Below are 17670 nucleotides of genomic sequence, written 5' to 3' on the forward strand. Positions count from 1 at the left end.
CTTGGCTCTGTTTTTATGTTTAAAGTACAGGATATATAAGCAGTGGTCTGCCTCTCATCTTTGCCAGTATCTACTCAACTGTGATACTTTTACATTTCACACAGAAACACAGAAATGAATCTCCTGAGCTTCACTGTGGTGCTGGGACTGCTGGTGGGGACATGGGCTCAACCCATCGTGCGAAGGCCTCTGTGCGACTCCCCCGAGGCGGAGGAGGCTGCACTGGTGGCGCAGGATTACCTCAACGGCCAGCACCATCATGGCTACAAGTATGTACTGAACCAGATCGATGACATCAAGGTCTACACGAAGGTAAGTCAGCAGGTGGAGACCAAAAGCAGCTATGTGCGCTATTTTTTTGCTAATAGGAGCTGTTATATGTTCACCTGCATCTGGAATAATATATACAGCAGAATTTAGTCAATCACCATCTTATGCACAACATTTTTAAAAAGTAACCTAACAATTGTGCATTTATTTGTATATATTTTTGCTTTTTCAGCCAGACGGAGATGAATACGACATGGAAGTTGACCTGCTGGAGACAGACTGTCACGTGTTGGACCCGACACCTCTTGCCAACTGCACAGTCAGGCCCAAAGTACAGACGGTGAGACACAGAAGCTCTCATGCTTCGACGCCTGTAATTCAGTTGATATTAGTTCTGATCAACCTACTTTGATTCTTCGTCCTCATCCAGGCGGTAGAAGGAGACTGCGATGTGGTGCTGAAGAATGTCAGTGGTGTTCTGAAGGTCATTGCATTCAAGTGCAAATCAGAGGGTAAAGATCAGAGATGGTGCTCTCACATAAATGATTACAAAGAACGCACAACAGCAGTGTGCATACATACTGCATGTGTCAATAACCTGCATGTGACTTTCCTGCTCGACTTGTAGTATCCACAGAGGATTTGTGTTTGGGCTGTCCCACCCTCCTTCCCCTCAATCACACCGATGCGCTGGACTTTGTCCAAGCCTCTCTGACATCCTTCAACAACATGACAGTGGACACAACACACGTTCTTCTCGAGGTTGGAAGGTTGTCATCACAGGTGAGACAGTCAGAATACTTTTCAACAGATGTAACACAGCTGCATGCTTTAACCTGCAGCTGTCAGTTCATCAGTGCTGTTTAATACTTTCAGATTGTGTCTGGTGGGCCCATCTTCATAACAGAATATGTGGTTGTTGAGGGAAACTGCACCGAGGATCCCTGCGTGCCCCTGAACGATGCCATGGCTGTGAGTACACAGTAGTAAAAGCACTCAGTTTGTTTTCAGGCCTGTTGAGCTGATCTGAGATGGAGAAATGTTCAGTCAGGTCACCAGATGTTGAAAATGAACAAAACAGAGCTGTGCCTCTCTCTCCAGACTCGTGGGATTTGTACAGCCAAAGGTACAATCGCCCAACACAGCGTGGACTGCAAGATGTTCTCCACTCTGGTAAAATACTGCATTTAACTTCTAATATATTCTGATTCATAAAAATAAAACAACATTCACCATCTAACGTTCACATAGAAAACATTAAGAACTGTTTTTCTCTCACTGATGTCATTTTTTTAGATTCCCATTGTAGATGCCAACAGCACTGCAGCTGCAGACCCCCTCCTACCACCAGCGGTTCATGTGCACACACACGGCCTGTCACACAAGCACGGCCACAACCACCACAAACTGACAGCGCTCCACAACCCCCATCAAAACGTCCTGTTATCTGCAGAGTCAGCTGAAGTTGTACCTGTCGTCCCTGCTGCTGCTTTTCCAGCTGCAGATCCAGCTCTTGCTGCAGATCCAGCTCTTGCTGCAGATTATGATACAGCTGGAGAATCTTTAGTGAGTAAGGAGCTACCTCCTTTCTTCAGGAAGAGAGATGTATCTGCTGCCATCATGGTTGATGCTCCTGCTGCTCAAACAGGACCAGTTTCTCTCGTGCCAGTGTGCCCAGGAAGAGTCAGATTCTTCTAAGTGTTCAAGTCCCACAGACTATGCTTGGTTTCAATTGTAGCAGAGCACCTTTGATACATGAGCCATATCCAGTATAGTAGCAGTATGAATAATTTCTTTGAAACTGTCAAATCAGACAAGCATCTGTGTAAAACTGAATGTAATGCTGATCATTAAATCTTCAGCAAATCTGTTTATTAATCAAAACAATGGACTATGTCAGTATATTTACAGGCCTATTGAGCACACTTATATGTACCATGATGCATTCAGTCATTCCTGCAAAGTCTTTCAGAACAAGTGCAGAAGCTTACACTGCTGACTCATACAATCCTGCTGTGAACCCACTGACACTTCTCATACAGTCATGGAAGCACGCACGCGCACACACACACACACACACACACTTTTTAAAAATGTCATTACACAGGCAATATGACATTACACAGTATATTTTACTGACAAACATTTTGTGCTAAAATGAATGAAAGCAGTGGAACACTTGATTTTTAAGTTCACCATGCAAGCACTCGTCCGCCCGCCCCTGAGCTACTGTTTATGAATGGGCAAATTCCATTAATTGCATTTACAAGAACGGATCAATGCATATCATGCTAAAGCACAAACAAGCTGGACAAACAAGTTCAAAAAAGGCTGTGTACCTTCCAAGTGTAAGAAGCGGATATTATGGCCCCACTGGGTAAACTGATAACAAAAGCAGCCAAACAGAGGTCGTCCTTCACAACTCGCGTCACAGCAGATATGAATTCTATGTCCTTCTGCCACACACACACACACACACACACACACACACACACACACACACACACACACACACACACACACACACACACACACACACACACACACACACACACACACACACACACACACACACACACACACACACACACACACACACACACACACACACACTACAGAAAAAACTTCAAAGCACACGTTTTGGGTAGTTGCACCATTTATTCACATTACTAGAAATTGCTGCTTTCACACTCCCAATTTCAATGCTTCATCTGAAGGAGTTCAAGAGACATTCGTACAAGTCCAAACAACAAGGCTAAGGAGTTCAACACCTGCCTCAGCTACACAGTACCACCGGCTTAGTGATCAGCTTCTCAGCCCCATCCTTGAAACATCTTTTGAGCATTATGGGGTGAAAACCTGTTGTTGGAGCCTAAAGGAGTCGAGAAGTCTTTAAAGGATTCGTGGGATTTTAGCTTTAACTGTGCTGCACCTAAAGGCGGCTTGTAGAGGGGAAATATAAGCGGAGGGCCATCTGTAGTAGGAGAAAGGAATGGCAAACCGGAATTGTTAACGTCGTCATGATCCTCATTTTCATTATCATAATCACCATAATCATCACCATCATCATGGTTAGCATTACCAGGCGAGGGAGTGGGAATACCTTCCTCAAGCCACTTGGAGAGTTGTTCATTTCCCTGCAGGGGCTTTAAATTCAGAGGAGTCTGATGTTTACCATTCTGCTCTTTTGCAAGACTTTGGGTCCTAAAATTTAAATCAACAGTCGGATCTCTGTAAAGCTCGGAGGAATCCATGAAACTGTTGGGCTCTCTGCCTGGTGGTTCACGCTGTAACAGCACATAATTCCCAGAATAGAAATTTAGAGTCTGCTCACGTTTGGAGTTTGAGTCACTTATGAATGGTTTTGAGTTGTTTGGGACCACAGAGTTGTTATAAGTGGATACAGGAGCATGCTGAAGCCTATCGAAAGGAACCATAAAATGATCAAATTCCTCTCCAGGTGATTTATTGTGTTGCTGCTGTGAATTTTGGTTGTTAGACATAAAATTAGGCAACGTTGGACGGTTCAAGTTCCCAGTCAATAGTTGACCGTTTACCTGCACTGGGGACTTAATGTTATTCAGCTGATATCGCCCTGCTGGGTCATAACCTGAAGGCAGAGGTTTATAGGGATCATTGTAGTGATCTGAGGGTTGGCTGTGTAGATACGGCCAGTGGGCATCCAGTGAATTCGATGTGGGGTTCATGAGGTTCAGTGGTTCATGATTTGCAGTCCAACTTGGATCATTTCCTCGCGGTGTAGTAGGGTTGCCATCTGGTGGCTGTAAATATAATTGCTCCACATTTTGAGCTGGAAAGGGGAGCAGTGAGAGGGGCACAGAGGTGTAAGATGAGGCGGACTGTGTTGTTGTTGCTGCTGCTGCTGCTGCTTCAGTCGACTTTTGAGAAAGTCTTGCAGAACCCACGCCAAACTCAAAATATGCAGCTGTAGGTGGAAATGAAAGATCTGGAAACAAGTGAGGCACATCATTACTGCCAACTCTAGCTGGAGTAATATGGAGATGCTGATAAAAAGTAATTTGTGGACAGCAGTTAGACAAGCCGGAGGAGCACACAGGAGAGTACACAGGCTCCATATATTCAGAGCTGAGCTGAGGGTCTTGCGGGGCTGTATCCCTATTGATAGTTAGTGAAATTGCAGATTCAGGATATGTTTGGTCACTGGGTTTAGCAGCAACCTGTTGCTGCATATAGGTAGCAGAGGGTAATGTTACAGGCTGTAGCAGCTGGAGCTGCTGTGGGTAGTAGAACTGGTTAAGTAGGTGATGCATCTGGCCCTGTGGATGTCTGAGAAGAGGTGGTGTGCTTTGGACTGGATTTTCATCGTTTGTTCTAGCTGGTGTCTCAGATGGCTGACAAAGTTTGTGCACTTGTCCCAAAAGTCTTTCAGCTGCTGATGCCAAAGCAGCATTTGGATTTCTGGCCAGCTGATTTTCAGGGCAAAAGTACATTTGTTGGTGTACCTGGCGCTCAGGGGCTTCAGGCTGTGGTGGCTGAGGAACAGTGGAGGGGTTTGTAGCAGGCTGTACGTCGGGCTTTGGTTGGGGGTAGAAGTGATGGAGGTGGGAAAGTTGGTTCTGTGTTTCAGGTTCTGCTTCCTCTGGTTGTTCAGGTAATTTGTGATATGGTGGATGACCTTCAGATGCTGAAGGCTGTGAGTAAAAAGAAAATGAATATGGGGGTTTCTTGTCTTGGCTCTCAGGCTGGCTTGCATAAGGTTCCTGAAGGAGACTAGGCTGTGGGTTAATTGGGCTGGGAAGCAAATGTTTGTCAAAATAACCTGCTGGTGGTTTAGTTATTAGTGACGGTGCAGGTGGCTGAGAATAAAAAGGGGAGAAATGTTGCCATCTTCTTCCTGCATCAGTTTGGACAACTGGAGATGAAGCATGTCTAGGATTCACTGTGGGTGCAGCAGGTGTATTGACTGGACTTGCAGAGTAAAAGAAGGTCGGGTGGAAAGGACGATCCGTATCCTCTGGCCGCTGATTCAGCATATTTGAGTTCTGAGGAAGAACCGCTTGATCGGGATCATGAGGAAAAGCGGGTGTATACACACCTATGCTCGGTGTTTCATTTTGCCATTCAGGGTCCTTTTCTAGGTTTTCTGTGAATTCAGACTGAGCTGGTAACTGTGATGGACAGGAAATTGTTGCCTCTCCATCTCCAGCTACTTCCAGAGTGTACAGTCCATCCTGAACAGAAATATAAGTTATCTTTCTTCCTAAGAAAGGGAGAAAAATCAAAACAAACATGCACAACATACTTTTTTCTCTAGGCAGGGTGCATAATGAGCAGAGATGACCACACCTTCAGGATGTTCGACTGTGCTGAAGCCACATCTGTTTGAGGCCACCGTTAGTGGCTCCCAGTTACCGTTCACTGCAAAATAAATTGCAGGCAGAAACTCACCTTAGGTTTCCTACTTTGAAAGTCATCTTTTGTCCCCTCCAATTAAAGATTAGATGCCAAACTAAGCCATCATTGCACAACTCTACTCCTTAAAGCAGCTGATATTATAGCTTGCTACACTGAATACAGCCATACAAAACGCTGAGCTTTGCATTGATGCTACCAGATAATTATTGCAACATTTATAAAAAAGTTTGGACAAAAAACACTGGAGTTTGGACCATCAGTTAACTTTAAGGAAATCTAAATTACATGACAACACAAAGTGGTTGTCATAGTGATACAGGGTCTGGAAAAGGTACTTGTAGCCCAGTGTAGCCAACATGTCATGTCTTTAGTGCTGGTTTAAAAACATAAACAGAGACATGATGGAGACCAAAACTCACACTTAACTTTAATATTGGAGACGGGCAGGGTCCACTCTGTTTTTACGAGCATGCCCACAGTATTGCAGGTGACCATCGGCGGATTCAGTGACAGCGAGCTCATGAAAGGGCACGACATCCTCACTGGTATGCCCCACCAAAGCAGTGGGAGAACATAATTATCCTCCTGAAAGCAACAAGGAAACTATTATTCGTAAGCGCGTGGTTAAAATGTGCAGTGCCTTCAGATCAAAATGACTCACCTGGAGAGCGACGAAGCAACCATCATAGGGAGCGACTAAGACCAGATCTCGTTGTGTTGAGCTGATGGTGTAACCGCAGCTCGAAGGTAACTTGGACAGGGGCAAAGGAGACAAGTGGCTTCCTGGGGGAGACGTTCAGCAGGAGGAGGGTGTAAAATAGTTAGATGGAACTACTACCCAGACCTTAACATAACTACTTACCCCTGTCCACAAAAAGCAGAGATCCAGGGGTAGAAGCAGCATCATGAACCTGAAGCATCATGGAGTCCAGCGTACATTCAACCTTTGGTTCCATCTTAAGGAGTCGTTCCATTGCTTCCAGGTCGAGACCACCATATTGTCCATCTGGTTGTTTAGCTTCCCCCCAGGCTTTCAAAAATAGGGTTTGAAGTTTTAAAAGGTATGCAGTCGTTTACTAGAGGCCCTAAAACACTACGAACACAAAATCCTTCACAAGCATAAGAGACCAAATGTTGAAGTTTATTACTTTTAAAAGCCATGGTTCAATTTTACGTACCCACATCTGCCTGGTAATCTGTTTCAATGTCCCTGGTGTTGTTTGTGGTCTTGGTACTTTTGGATTTAGGACCTCGCAGCAGCTTTTGAACAAATAAAAGTGCTCCATGATCCTGACGACCTTCTTTACCCCGACTTTGACTGACCGTTGAGTTTCCACCTAGTTCATCCAGGGCCTTAAGCCTCGTCAGTGTTGCACAGTGACAAAGTGAAGCAGAAAACAAAAAGAGCCCAAAATAGAGTGAACCATTAACGCCCCTGCTCTCTCTACACCCCATTGGAACAGAGGGAAAAGCACTGCCCCAGGACTGTACCACAAAAACTGATCAGTCCTCTTACCATGTAGTGCTAAACCTGGGCTTAATTTTGACTAATCAAACACCTAACCACAGCAGCTGGTGCCAATGGTGCAGTTAAGACCGGGAGGTCAGTCTGCAGCTGTGACAAGAGCACAGAAAAAAAACAAGATTTACAACCAGTTAGCCTACTGCCATTTTTCTAACAGAAACTGTGTGCTGGTCAGTTTTCCTTTGGCTGAATGATCCCATACAGATTTTGACTTCCAAATAAAGTTTATCAATAAGTAGAATAACTTTACTTCATTTTTAAAATCAGTGGAGTACTTAAACCTCACAGCGGTACTAGACGAGTTATTCGCTTTAAAAAAAAGGCATGTTTTATACCATCCCACTGTAAGTCATGGTATCAGCCTGGCCACCCTTATTAAAATTATCTGGCTTTGCCACTGTGCACTACAGAATACTAAAAGACTGAAAAGTAGTCTTTAGTGATGGTTTTTAAGTGTCATTATATTTTATGGTAATATCATTCTTCTACAGCTTGTTTAACAGTCAGTTTTCAGACTTTTAGTTGCTTCATTTTATTTAAAACATGTTTGAAGCTTTGTCTGAGCCTGTATTCTCTAACATTTGAAGAAAAACTCCACTGCAATAATAAATCACATACAGATTATGTTACTGTCCATGTCTACTTTATTCTAGTCAGAGTGCTAAATGCACATGGTGTGGACAACGTCTTCTGGGCGCTGTATTGGTTTGGTGGGCATTAGCAAGCAGCAGCTGTTCTAAACTCAATGCTAAGCAGTCAAACACTGTTCAGAACCACAAATTTTACTGAAATCTAGTGCTCGTCCTAAGTTTCCAAATTTGAGTCCCACTCTGAGGTACTGTACCCCCAATATGGTGCACATATAAAATCGATTGTGTTTCTCTAGTGTAGCCATAAGAACATGCAGCTACTTTTGATGATTGAAAACAAACATACCAAACATGACGCTGTGAGACAATTTTTTTTTTCCAAGTGAGAAAATGAGTAAAGACATGACTGAATTTGTCTCAATTTAATGGAGCTGTGTAGGCCAGTTTATCCTTCCTAACATGTTTTTTTTCCTTTGGTGTGATTAAGAACTGATCTGAAAGTAAGACAGATTATTATCACCCGAATCCCATTTAGATCAACTCTTTCTCTTTATTTTATTGTTTTAACCTTAAAAGTTTGTCTTTAACTACTGAAAATACCAAAGCAGACCGAGCAGATCAAAGCGATTTCCCTTTCATGGCAGCCTGCAGTTTATTAAAAACCCAGTTGCAATTCCTTCCGTTTTCTGTCATTAAACACTTCAGTAAGTTTATTTCTGGGATTTGGCAAGACTTGAGTGCATTCTCCTAGTAAAGAGTGGAATGTGATAATTCACACATTAAGTGTAGCAGTAGAGTTCTCCTGTTTGATCACAAGATCTAGGTCAGTGTTTCCCCAATCCAAGTATGTACTGTTGCTAATTCAGTGTATCATTAGCACAATAAATTCAAACTGACCCACTTACAGCTATAATCACTAAAACTCCTGATTTACTCCATTACAAAAAAAAAAAAATAAAGTGATGAGGCAACAGACTGGACATACTGGCTTTCCCTCTGGTTGGAATAATGTTTATTTGATCTGTCTGTAAACAAGACGTCTCATCGATGCATGGCATTTGAAACAGCAGATTTTGTGGCAGAAGGAAACTTCCCACTCAAAGAAAAAGGGACAAAATATTCCAAACTTTTTTTTTTCCTGTCGTTTAATTCTGTACATATTCCACAAAGTCTGGAGATTACCGATGCCAAAATATCCCTTAGGAAAAGTGCCATTAAAAGATACTTCTTGCTGGGGCAGCAGTTTAAAAATCCAACTTGTAGTAGCAACAGATCATCAGATATTGATTTTTTTTTTTTTTTTTTATGGCACAGAATACACAGTTATTCTCAGAAAAAAAAATTTCACAAGACAACTTACAAATGTTCTTATTCCAACCAACACCATTTTCAATATGTTTAGTGTACACAGCATCTTTTTTTTTTTCTTTTAAATATACTTCTACGTACCGTACTATGACAATTTGTGAATACACCTTTGATGACTAAAGCACAAGGCAAATAATCCCAAGGCGCTGGAGCCCAGCAGCCTCAGTTTACAGTCAAAATGCATTCATACTGTAGTACAATGACATTTCAGTTTCATCGGTTAATGAACAAGAAGTTAGCGACAAATCAATTAGTGATGAGAAGTTTAAGTAGTGTTGAAGTCTAAAGAAGCAGTTACATGTTTTACAGTCATCTCAAGTAGTCGTCTTAATGATTTACAGTCAACAGGTGATGCCAACAATCATCCATCAGAACAAGCTGAAGGAATTCTGATAACCCTTTTATATTGACAATTGGTCCAAAGGGAGGGGGACTTGTGGGGAGAGGGGTGTGTATGCATGTAGTGATTTTACAGCAAAATTTACAGATAGCAGGAGATGACAGACAGACGTCTCAGCTGTCACAGAGGTGGAATGTCTGCCGAGACTCCCGAAATATAGTGAAGTGAGACGACGACCTCAGTAATGGGTGACCTTACACAACAGCCCAACACCACATCGTTAACTTTTAAGACCACATTCAGGTACAACAGCAAAGAAAAGCATGTGATGGAGGGTTGAAGAAGTTGTGCGGCGAATCGGTACACACATATAGGACTTTTGAGGAAGTTTGTCATTTCTTTAATGGAGGCAGATGAGAAGATGGTTTTGGCTGGAATACTGCGCTAGGACAGAGGAGGGAGCAGGGCTGGGATCAGAGTGTTAGAGAGTATGCATGCAACTTTAAATGCCAACATGCTGATTTAAAAAAAAAAAAAAAAAGAAATAAAAAAAAATAACCCAGCATCTTTTAGTAATGCTCAAAAGAAGGGGGGGAAAAAAAAAAAAAAAAAAGCATAATTATGCACCTTCACCACCATCACACGTGTACTTCCTGTTCAAATACTAGCCACTTGATGCAGTGAATGTTATACAAGGCGAGTCCAAATTTGTTGAACACTTTTATTACACTTTGCGATCATATTTGATGCACACTTGTGGTTAACATTTCAATGAACATGCCATTACTGTAGTGTCAGAAACATCAGAAGTACAATGTTAAAGTGGGGATCATTAAAAAAATAAATAAAATAAAGAGTGTGGTGTTGGGAGGGTTAAGCAAACAAAAGGTTGTGTATAAAAGTAGACTGGATAGGAAGTAACACTGTATGCCACCTAATCCTGGAAGTAGTGTCAACACAATACGGTGAGTGGTAGTGAGCTGCTAAGGTGACGAACGGGTGGAGAGGTTGCTTAATATCCAGACTTCCTCAGGTACTCAGCCATTGCATGTGCTTTCTTGTTAAGATTTCCACCATGGACCGCCTCCTTTCCCATGACTATAACCAATACTGGAGCACACAAGGAAAAAAAGAGAAATGAACAGAATTGAAGAGTCTCCCTCCCCCTACAGGATGGATGGGGGAGGGGGGAACAAAGGTGACACAGCATCTTACCACTCTTCATTGCTATTAAAAGTTTCCAAGACATTTGACTGCTTTCAGGAGAAATCTTAACAGCAATATTTCTTTTCTCTTCTTTTTGTCCCTCAAATTTTAGCTAAGTGAGCTTGAAATCATTAAAACCCTGAATCCCTCAAGTATTTTGCCATTGAGTAAGCCTTCTTATTCAATCCGCCTCCATGGACCCCTTCTTTGCCCATTACAAGAACCAAAACTGGAAAAGAGAAGAGATAGAAAAGAGACAGTTAAGAAAAAGAGGTAAGAGAAAAGCAGCAAGAGTGTTTTCCCACACACAGGTTCTACTTGGGCGGGCCGCTCAGGTATATTAACAGCTATCTAAATGTACCTGATAAATGTTTTTGTTCAATTTTATTTTCTTCGTTGAGTCCGACATCATCTCTGATCAAGTTAATACTAGAAAGATTTCTGCATTCTTATTTTGAAAGGTCAGTCGCTGATAACCAGCAAGCACTGACCATTTCCCTTCGCACGTTTTCTCTACTGCAGCTTTCACCTGCTGCTCAGTGGATGTGCTTTTGAAGATCCACTGTGAGCTGGAGGTTCACACCTGCCAGAACCTGCAGCAGGTGGAGAACTGGTTTATGTGGCGCTACACCGAGCTCACTGAGGCTGCAGGGAATAATAAGGGCTACCAGCTACAGTCTAAAAACTATGGAGTCATAGTTCAACTGCAGTATGAGAGACTCTAAAGATACAGCTGATGACATGACTTTAAAAAAAAAAAAAAAAAAAAAACCCTTGGGTCAAAGTGCAGACCCAAGGCTTATAATTTATTATTTAAGACAGCTCCTCCCACTTTTACACACACACTTATCTCCCGCCACAAGTGGAACACAAGTCTGTGGGAAACACTGATAGAAATGTGACATCTAAGGATATTCAACTGTGAAGCTCACAGCGCCAAGTTTTATTATTAGCATCATTCATGTTGCCACTTGACACAATACAGCCTCTACACATGTCCTGTGTCACTGAACCATTGATTCAAATCTGCCAAATTCATTAACCCATAGTTCTAGTTCTGTTAAAGACAAACCAGTTAACGGATGCGTGAGCAGTTTCCTGCACAGCCCTCGTCTTCAGTGCACTTTTGAATATTGGTGTGTGTTTTGCACTGACAAACTGCAGGAAGACCAGTGCACTTGATTAGACCCATTTTCTCAGCTTCTGCTGACCTCTGCTTTTACCAACAAACCAGATGTAACTCATCAGTAATCGCCCGGGAGATTTAGGACAGAATCGCTCCTTTTTTGAGGGTCCTGGCTCTTTCTGCTAAAGAAAGAGCCTACCAGAAAAGAAAGACACTAATCAAAGTGCACTGTACCTTCCATACAGTTAAGACTGTAGTCCCTCCATGCATGTGCTATTGAATCAAATGTGTGCATTATTTCTTTGACTCCTCGAGTGAGGAACAACATGCAGAGCAGTAGAATAACAGGTGGAAAAAGCTCGTGCTTAGGGAAAGGAGAAAAAACAAAAACAAAAAAAACAAAACCTTTTATAGCTGAGGACTAAAAAGTAAATGAAAACAGAATCTGGTTTATATTGCAATCAGTGTTTCTCACCTTAGCAGCAGGTTATAGTCATTTTTAATGAAATCGTTTTCAAGTGAGAACTGATTTAAAAAAATATTTAAATTGTTTTGATGTGTGCAATTAGATCACACACACACACACACACACACACACACACACACACACACAAAAAAAAAATCAAAGGCATCAGATGACAACAACTTTGGTGAGAAACACTGAACAATACCAGAAACCAAGGACCACAAAGGCAAATAGAAAGAAGCGGGGCTATTGTGGCTTATATAGCTGTACTAATGTTGTAATAAATGCAAACACTAGAGTAACTGTAACTTGAGTCAAAGATTCTAAAACCATGATGTGTTTGAGGCCTACAAAAGATTTTAATTATCAAAATAACACAATTTTCTGCCAACCCACAACTTGTTTCTTCACTAATGTTAAACTTTTTCAGTAGTCCTGACCTTTATAGAACAAATGACTAATTAAGAATATAAACTATTAATGAAATATTGGGAAAAATATAACTTTGTGCATCCTGTAGATCTTATTCTGGCTCAGGTGTGGATTACAACCATAACTATGAGATAAGGAAGTGATGTCATACCACAAGAAAATGAGCCTGACAAATCTAATTTAAGACATTGCTCATACCTATGTGTTTATGGGAAACAGTAGTGTCTTAGCCTAAGTATGCTTTCTGATAGCTGCAGAAAACTAACCCATAATACGCCTTTACCTTTGCCGGCTCTTCCCACAGAGATATTGTATGTAGGTTCTCCTCCTTGGCTCTTTGTCCTGATGTCCATTGTCCAGTCGCCCTCATCCTGGAGGCTGTCTCTGAGGACTGAACACTTCTTTGAGCCCAGAGTGAGACCGCTGGTATAAAAGGTCTCCCTGTCTTTACCGATAAGGACGTCTATTTCCTGAGACTGAGGAGAGAGAGGCAAACAACAAAGAAAGAAAGAGACACACAAACAGGATTGAGGCGATATTAGTCACAATTAGTCCCCAAGATGTACAAATGTGGTTCCAGTAACATGGCAAGCATAATCCCATTCCAAATAACGCAGTATTATTAGGTAGATCAACTTTAATACATGACTTATATGCACACATGAATTCTGCACAATAATAATTGAGGGATTTTTTAATGAATTGCACATGTCTTGACTTTTGGGAATTCATTTCCATCCTTGTAAACACTGCTTTATAATGTTTTTTTAAATGAGAATTCGGTGATTTTATTTGTAAAGACATCTTCCAATTCTGTTCTGGGTGTCAGACAAAATGATAGAGGCCTAACTTATCTAATATTTTAGAAAGGTACAGAGAAAAACAAAAGGTAGATTATTCATAGTAGCATCCTGGCACCGGTCACGAGTGATAAAACAGCAGCATTAGGAATTACAGACTAGCATCAAGGGAAAGGACCGCGTTAAAACCCGTTCTCTGGAGCCTAACACGCCCTGTCCCCAAACCAGGCGATAATATGATCGGGATCCTCTGCCTGCAGGGACTAGCGGAAGTAAAGCGGCGTCTATGCACCGGTCTACTGCTCAAGCAATCCCAATGAATGAATTGAAAACGCTCATTCCCTATTAAAAGACGAGCATTTATAATTGCACTCGCTTCTTGCTCGCACTGATAACACTGCGGGTTTACCGCAGGCTGAACCAAACACCACACATTAGCTTTTAAAAGCACAGGGAGCTGGTAAAGCAGCAGCTTAAAGTTAGCTAATCAAAGCAAGCGTGCACACAAAAGCATGCACGCTCCCTTCAATCAGACACCGTCTACTCACTGGTCTGAAATTAGCTAAGTGTTGTTTTACCCGGGTTCCCTCACCCCTTTATTTTGATTATTACAAGAGAGCACGCCATAACTATCTATTTGTGTGTGAAAGCCGTTATACGAGAAGCCTTCTCTGAGCCACATGAGGTCTAATCCCAACGTTTCCTTAGCTAGAAAAAGCCGACACAGGCCACTGATGAGCTAGCTAGCTAGCCCATAAGCTAGCTCGGCACCGTTAGCTCGTTAGTCGCTTAGATCCTGCGAGGTAACGGTTTCTGCGCTCCTCAGGCTGGTGAGCGTCTGCGTGACAGATAACATTACTGCCAAACGAAACCACACTCTCACACCCCCAAACGAGCTCATTTTGACATCTTACCGTGATATTGTTGAATGTACCACCGGCATGTGCTGCCCAAACATATTTGGCGTCCATATAACCAACAATGGCGCTATCCTGACAGCTGCCATCGGCCATCAGGTTTTCCACGTAGCTTTGCCAAGACATTTTCAAGAAACTGATGATATAAATATATTTAATTTAAAAAACTAAACCTATTTTTTTAGTGTTGTCGCCAAATAAGAGGCAAGACAGAATGAAAAAAAGCCCGCAGACTAATTTAGAGTCTCCAATCGAACCCACACTTCGACGTTGAGCAACGCGAAGGCTGGGGCAGCAAAGAAAGCCAGGGCAGTGAGGCAGCGGCTGGGTGTAGTCCGTATCAGATCACTCCGCACAATGAGCTCCCTGGCGCTTTTATGGCAGCAGGCGGCGGAATAAAGAGGGACTTATCAGCTCAGCCAACAGTCAAGTCTGAGGGAATGCCGGGATGGAGATTTACTCATTCTTTCATTAACTTCAAGTGTTTTCATGTTGTAGGGATGACATGACAAAGAGCGTCAGACCAGACACCATGTGGGCTTTTACCCGCAGTGCACACACAAAAACAACACGCACTGAGATGCACGTGTCTGATGGATTTCGCAATTATTTTCTCATCTAACGATCCTTCATAATATTGTTACTTAAAATCTGCATTCACCGGCCACTTTGTTAGGTACACCTGTTCATCTGCAAGTTATTGCAAGTATCTAATCAGCCAAACACATAGCAGCAACTCAATGCATTGTAAATATGGTCCAGACGACATGCTGAAGTTCAAACCGAGCATCAGAATGATGAAGAAAGGTGATTTAAGTGACTTGGCATGGTTGCTTGTCTCTGTATTTCAGAAAATAAAAAGGTTGGGGTTAGGGAGCCCTGTGGGTGAAAATGCCTTGATGATGTCAAAGGTCGGAGGATAATGGCTAGATTGATTTGAGGTGATAGGAAGGGAATAATAACCCAAAAAAGCCATTCATTATGTTCATTATTCATAATTCATTATATTCTGAACACACAACACTTTGACCTTGAAGCAGATGGGCTACAGCAGCAGCCAAAGGGTACCACTTCTGTCAGCTAAGTACAGGAAACTGAGGCTCCAGTTCACACAGGTTCCCCAAAACTGGACAACAAGATACTGGAAAATGTTTCCTGGTCTGATTAGTCTCAATTTCTGCTCCAACAGCCTGATGTAGGGTTAAAAAAAAAACGAAACAAAACAAGAAAGCATGGCTCCATCCTGCATCATATCAATCATTCAGACTAGTAGTGGTGGTGTAATGTGAGGGGGATGTTTTCTAGGCACACTTTGGGTCCCTTAGTACCAACTGTGCATCGTTTAAACACCACAGCCTACCTCGGGATTGTTGTTGAATGTGTTTTTTGACTACAGTGCATTCATCTTCTGATGGTTGCTTCCAAGAAAGATCATCTCAAACTGCTTTCTTGAACATACTAAGTTCACTGTACTCAAATACCCTCCACATCACCAGATCTTAGTCAAATCAAGCACCTTTGGGATGTGCTCATGAACGTGCAGCCAACAAATCTGCAGTAACTGTGTGATGTTATCATGTCAATATGGGCCAAAATCTCTCAGGAATGTTTTAAACACCCCATTGAATCCAAGGGATGAAGAATTAAGGCAGATCTGGAGGCAAAAAGGAAGTCCAACCTGATACTAGCAAGTGATGACTACTAAGAGATATAAACCAGTCTCCCCTAAGAAATCTGATTATCTGAGATAAGCAACCCGTATATTTATTATCTGTGTTCTGCTTGAGGTCCTGGAGACAAACTCAGAAGCCCAAGACTGCTTATCTTATCAGCTTGGAACTTTTCATGACATGATTTTAGATTCTTTTATGTAATTAATATTAAAAAAAATGTGCTCAGACTCTAGCTAACACAAATATATGGAAAATTAGAATTATGTTTGGGAATTACAGTGGAACGCCATTTGCTCATACATATATACATTACCACATCTATTTGATCAGATATGCTGTCTCAGTTGGACAAATCATTGCACTCGCTTTAAAAAGGTTCAGGATTATGAGATTAGTACTGTTTTTACTTACACTGTTAGAAGCATAGCTTTGTTTGTCTCAGACTAAAAAAGGCAACTTCTGCATTTAAAATATGCTTTTTCTTTAAAAACAAAAGTCATCATTCCTGACTACTTAAACATTAGATGATGCTCATACTGCCTTTGACTTAGTCTCGATGCTAATAACCATTTTAAATCTGATCTTTCCTGTCTAATGTTCTCTATACAGTGACCCAGCTATTTCATGATTAGCTAAATAACACATTTACGTGATGATGGCACTTGATGCAAATACAGGGGATCACAAAATGTATCCTCTGTCATCCCACCAGCAGCATGAATGTCAAACTAAAAAGTATTTAACCTTACATCCTTTTCACTGCGTCTAAATAAGTATGTTTTTAAACAAGATCAACAGAACAAATAAATGTGATTATTCTAGAGTGCATTGTAAAAGTGATCGTTCCACTTGGTATATAACTTACAGTGCAAGCTAAACCTATATGGAACGCCAGGACTGCCATAATGAATTAATTAAATACACCATTAAATAATTAATTAAATGTGGCAATAATTAATTAAAATGTGAAATAGATAAATAATTAATTAAATGTGTCATTCATTAATTAAATATGTCAATAATTAATTAATTACACGTGTTGTAAATATGAATTATTTCCGATTTTAATTAATTATTGCCACATTTAATTAATTATTTAATGGTGTATTTAATTAATTCATTATGGCAGTCCTGGCCTTCCATAAACCTAATGCACGTGTTGCTCTATTAATCTTATGCTTTTCTATTTAGGACCCAGTTAAGCAGTTTTAATCACAGACAGGTACACTGTTTGAAACTGCAGTTTTTATTACACCACTGCTATTATTATAGCGGACGTAAAACAACCATTACTTGATGTAAGCTAAATGAAACGGTGAAGGGTTCAAGGTTCGCCCAAAATCACCAAAAAAGGAAAGGTAAGGACCTCTTTGAATTCAAAAGTCATTCTTGGCCACCGGGGGCAGTGTTCTCTATGATTTGGGAAGCCTCGTGGTCAGTGAGAAAAAACATGTTTTGCTGGTTTCAGAGCACTTCTTTTTCTTTTCGGTGCTGATACTGATATTGAGAGATATCCTGTAAAGTTCCTGTAAAATTGAAACAGGAAGCATTCTGGTTAAT

At 41.4% G+C, this 17670-nt stretch overlaps 3 protein-coding genes across 8 annotated transcripts; 1 reads left to right on the forward strand and 2 right to left on the reverse strand.

Moving 5' to 3' along the window:
• Window positions 1-114: 114 nt before the first annotated feature.
• LOC116320435 (alpha-2-HS-glycoprotein-like) lies at window positions 115-2092 on the forward strand. Its single transcript, XM_031740046.2, has 7 exons — window positions 115-312; window positions 503-610; window positions 701-782; window positions 899-1053; window positions 1147-1242; window positions 1372-1443; window positions 1567-2092. The coding sequence occupies exons 1-7, from the start codon at window positions 115-117 to the stop codon at window positions 1966-1968; spliced, it is 1113 nt and encodes a 370-aa protein (XP_031595906.1). The 3' UTR covers window positions 1969-2092.
• Window positions 2093-2916: 824 nt separating this feature from the next.
• Window positions 2917-7509, reverse strand: LOC116320423 (proline-rich extensin-like protein EPR1). 5 transcript variants are annotated; one of them, XM_039601778.1, is made up of 6 exons: window positions 6846-7233; window positions 6530-6697; window positions 6329-6450; window positions 6087-6252; window positions 5599-5670; window positions 2917-5512 (listed from the first exon to the last, which is right to left on the reverse strand). In XM_039601778.1, the coding sequence occupies exons 1-6, from the start codon at window positions 7120-7122 to the stop codon at window positions 3084-3086; spliced, it is 3234 nt and encodes a 1077-aa protein (XP_039457712.1). In that variant the 5' UTR covers window positions 7123-7233; the 3' UTR covers window positions 2917-3083. The 5 variants fall into 5 exon arrangements, with proteins under 5 accessions (XP_039457712.1, XP_031595893.2, XP_039457713.1 ...); XM_031740033.2 differs by having other exon boundaries at window positions 2917-5483; window positions 5555-5670; XM_039601779.1 differs by having other exon boundaries at window positions 2917-5483; window positions 5555-5670; window positions 6579-6697; window positions 6846-6987.
• Window positions 7510-8766: 1257 nt separating this feature from the next.
• Window positions 8767-14796, reverse strand: LOC116320421 (profilin-2-like). 2 transcript variants are annotated; one of them, XM_031740030.2, is made up of 3 exons: window positions 14435-14782; window positions 13004-13196; window positions 8767-10600 (listed from the first exon to the last, which is right to left on the reverse strand). In XM_031740030.2, exons 1-3 carry the CDS (start codon window positions 14561-14563, stop codon window positions 10503-10505), a joined length of 420 nt encoding a protein of 139 aa, XP_031595890.1. In that variant the 5' UTR covers window positions 14564-14782; the 3' UTR covers window positions 8767-10502. The 2 variants fall into 2 exon arrangements, with proteins under 2 accessions (XP_031595890.1, XP_031595891.1); XM_031740031.2 differs by lacking the exon at window positions 8767-10600 and adding an exon at window positions 10617-10925 and having other exon boundaries at window positions 14435-14796.
• Between the last annotated feature and the right edge of the window lie 2874 nt (window positions 14797-17670).

This window comes from Oreochromis aureus, linkage group 18 (assembly GCF_013358895.1).
Source record: "Oreochromis aureus strain Israel breed Guangdong linkage group 18, ZZ_aureus, whole genome shotgun sequence".
NCBI classification, from domain to species: domain Eukaryota; kingdom Metazoa; phylum Chordata; class Actinopteri; order Cichliformes; family Cichlidae; genus Oreochromis; species Oreochromis aureus.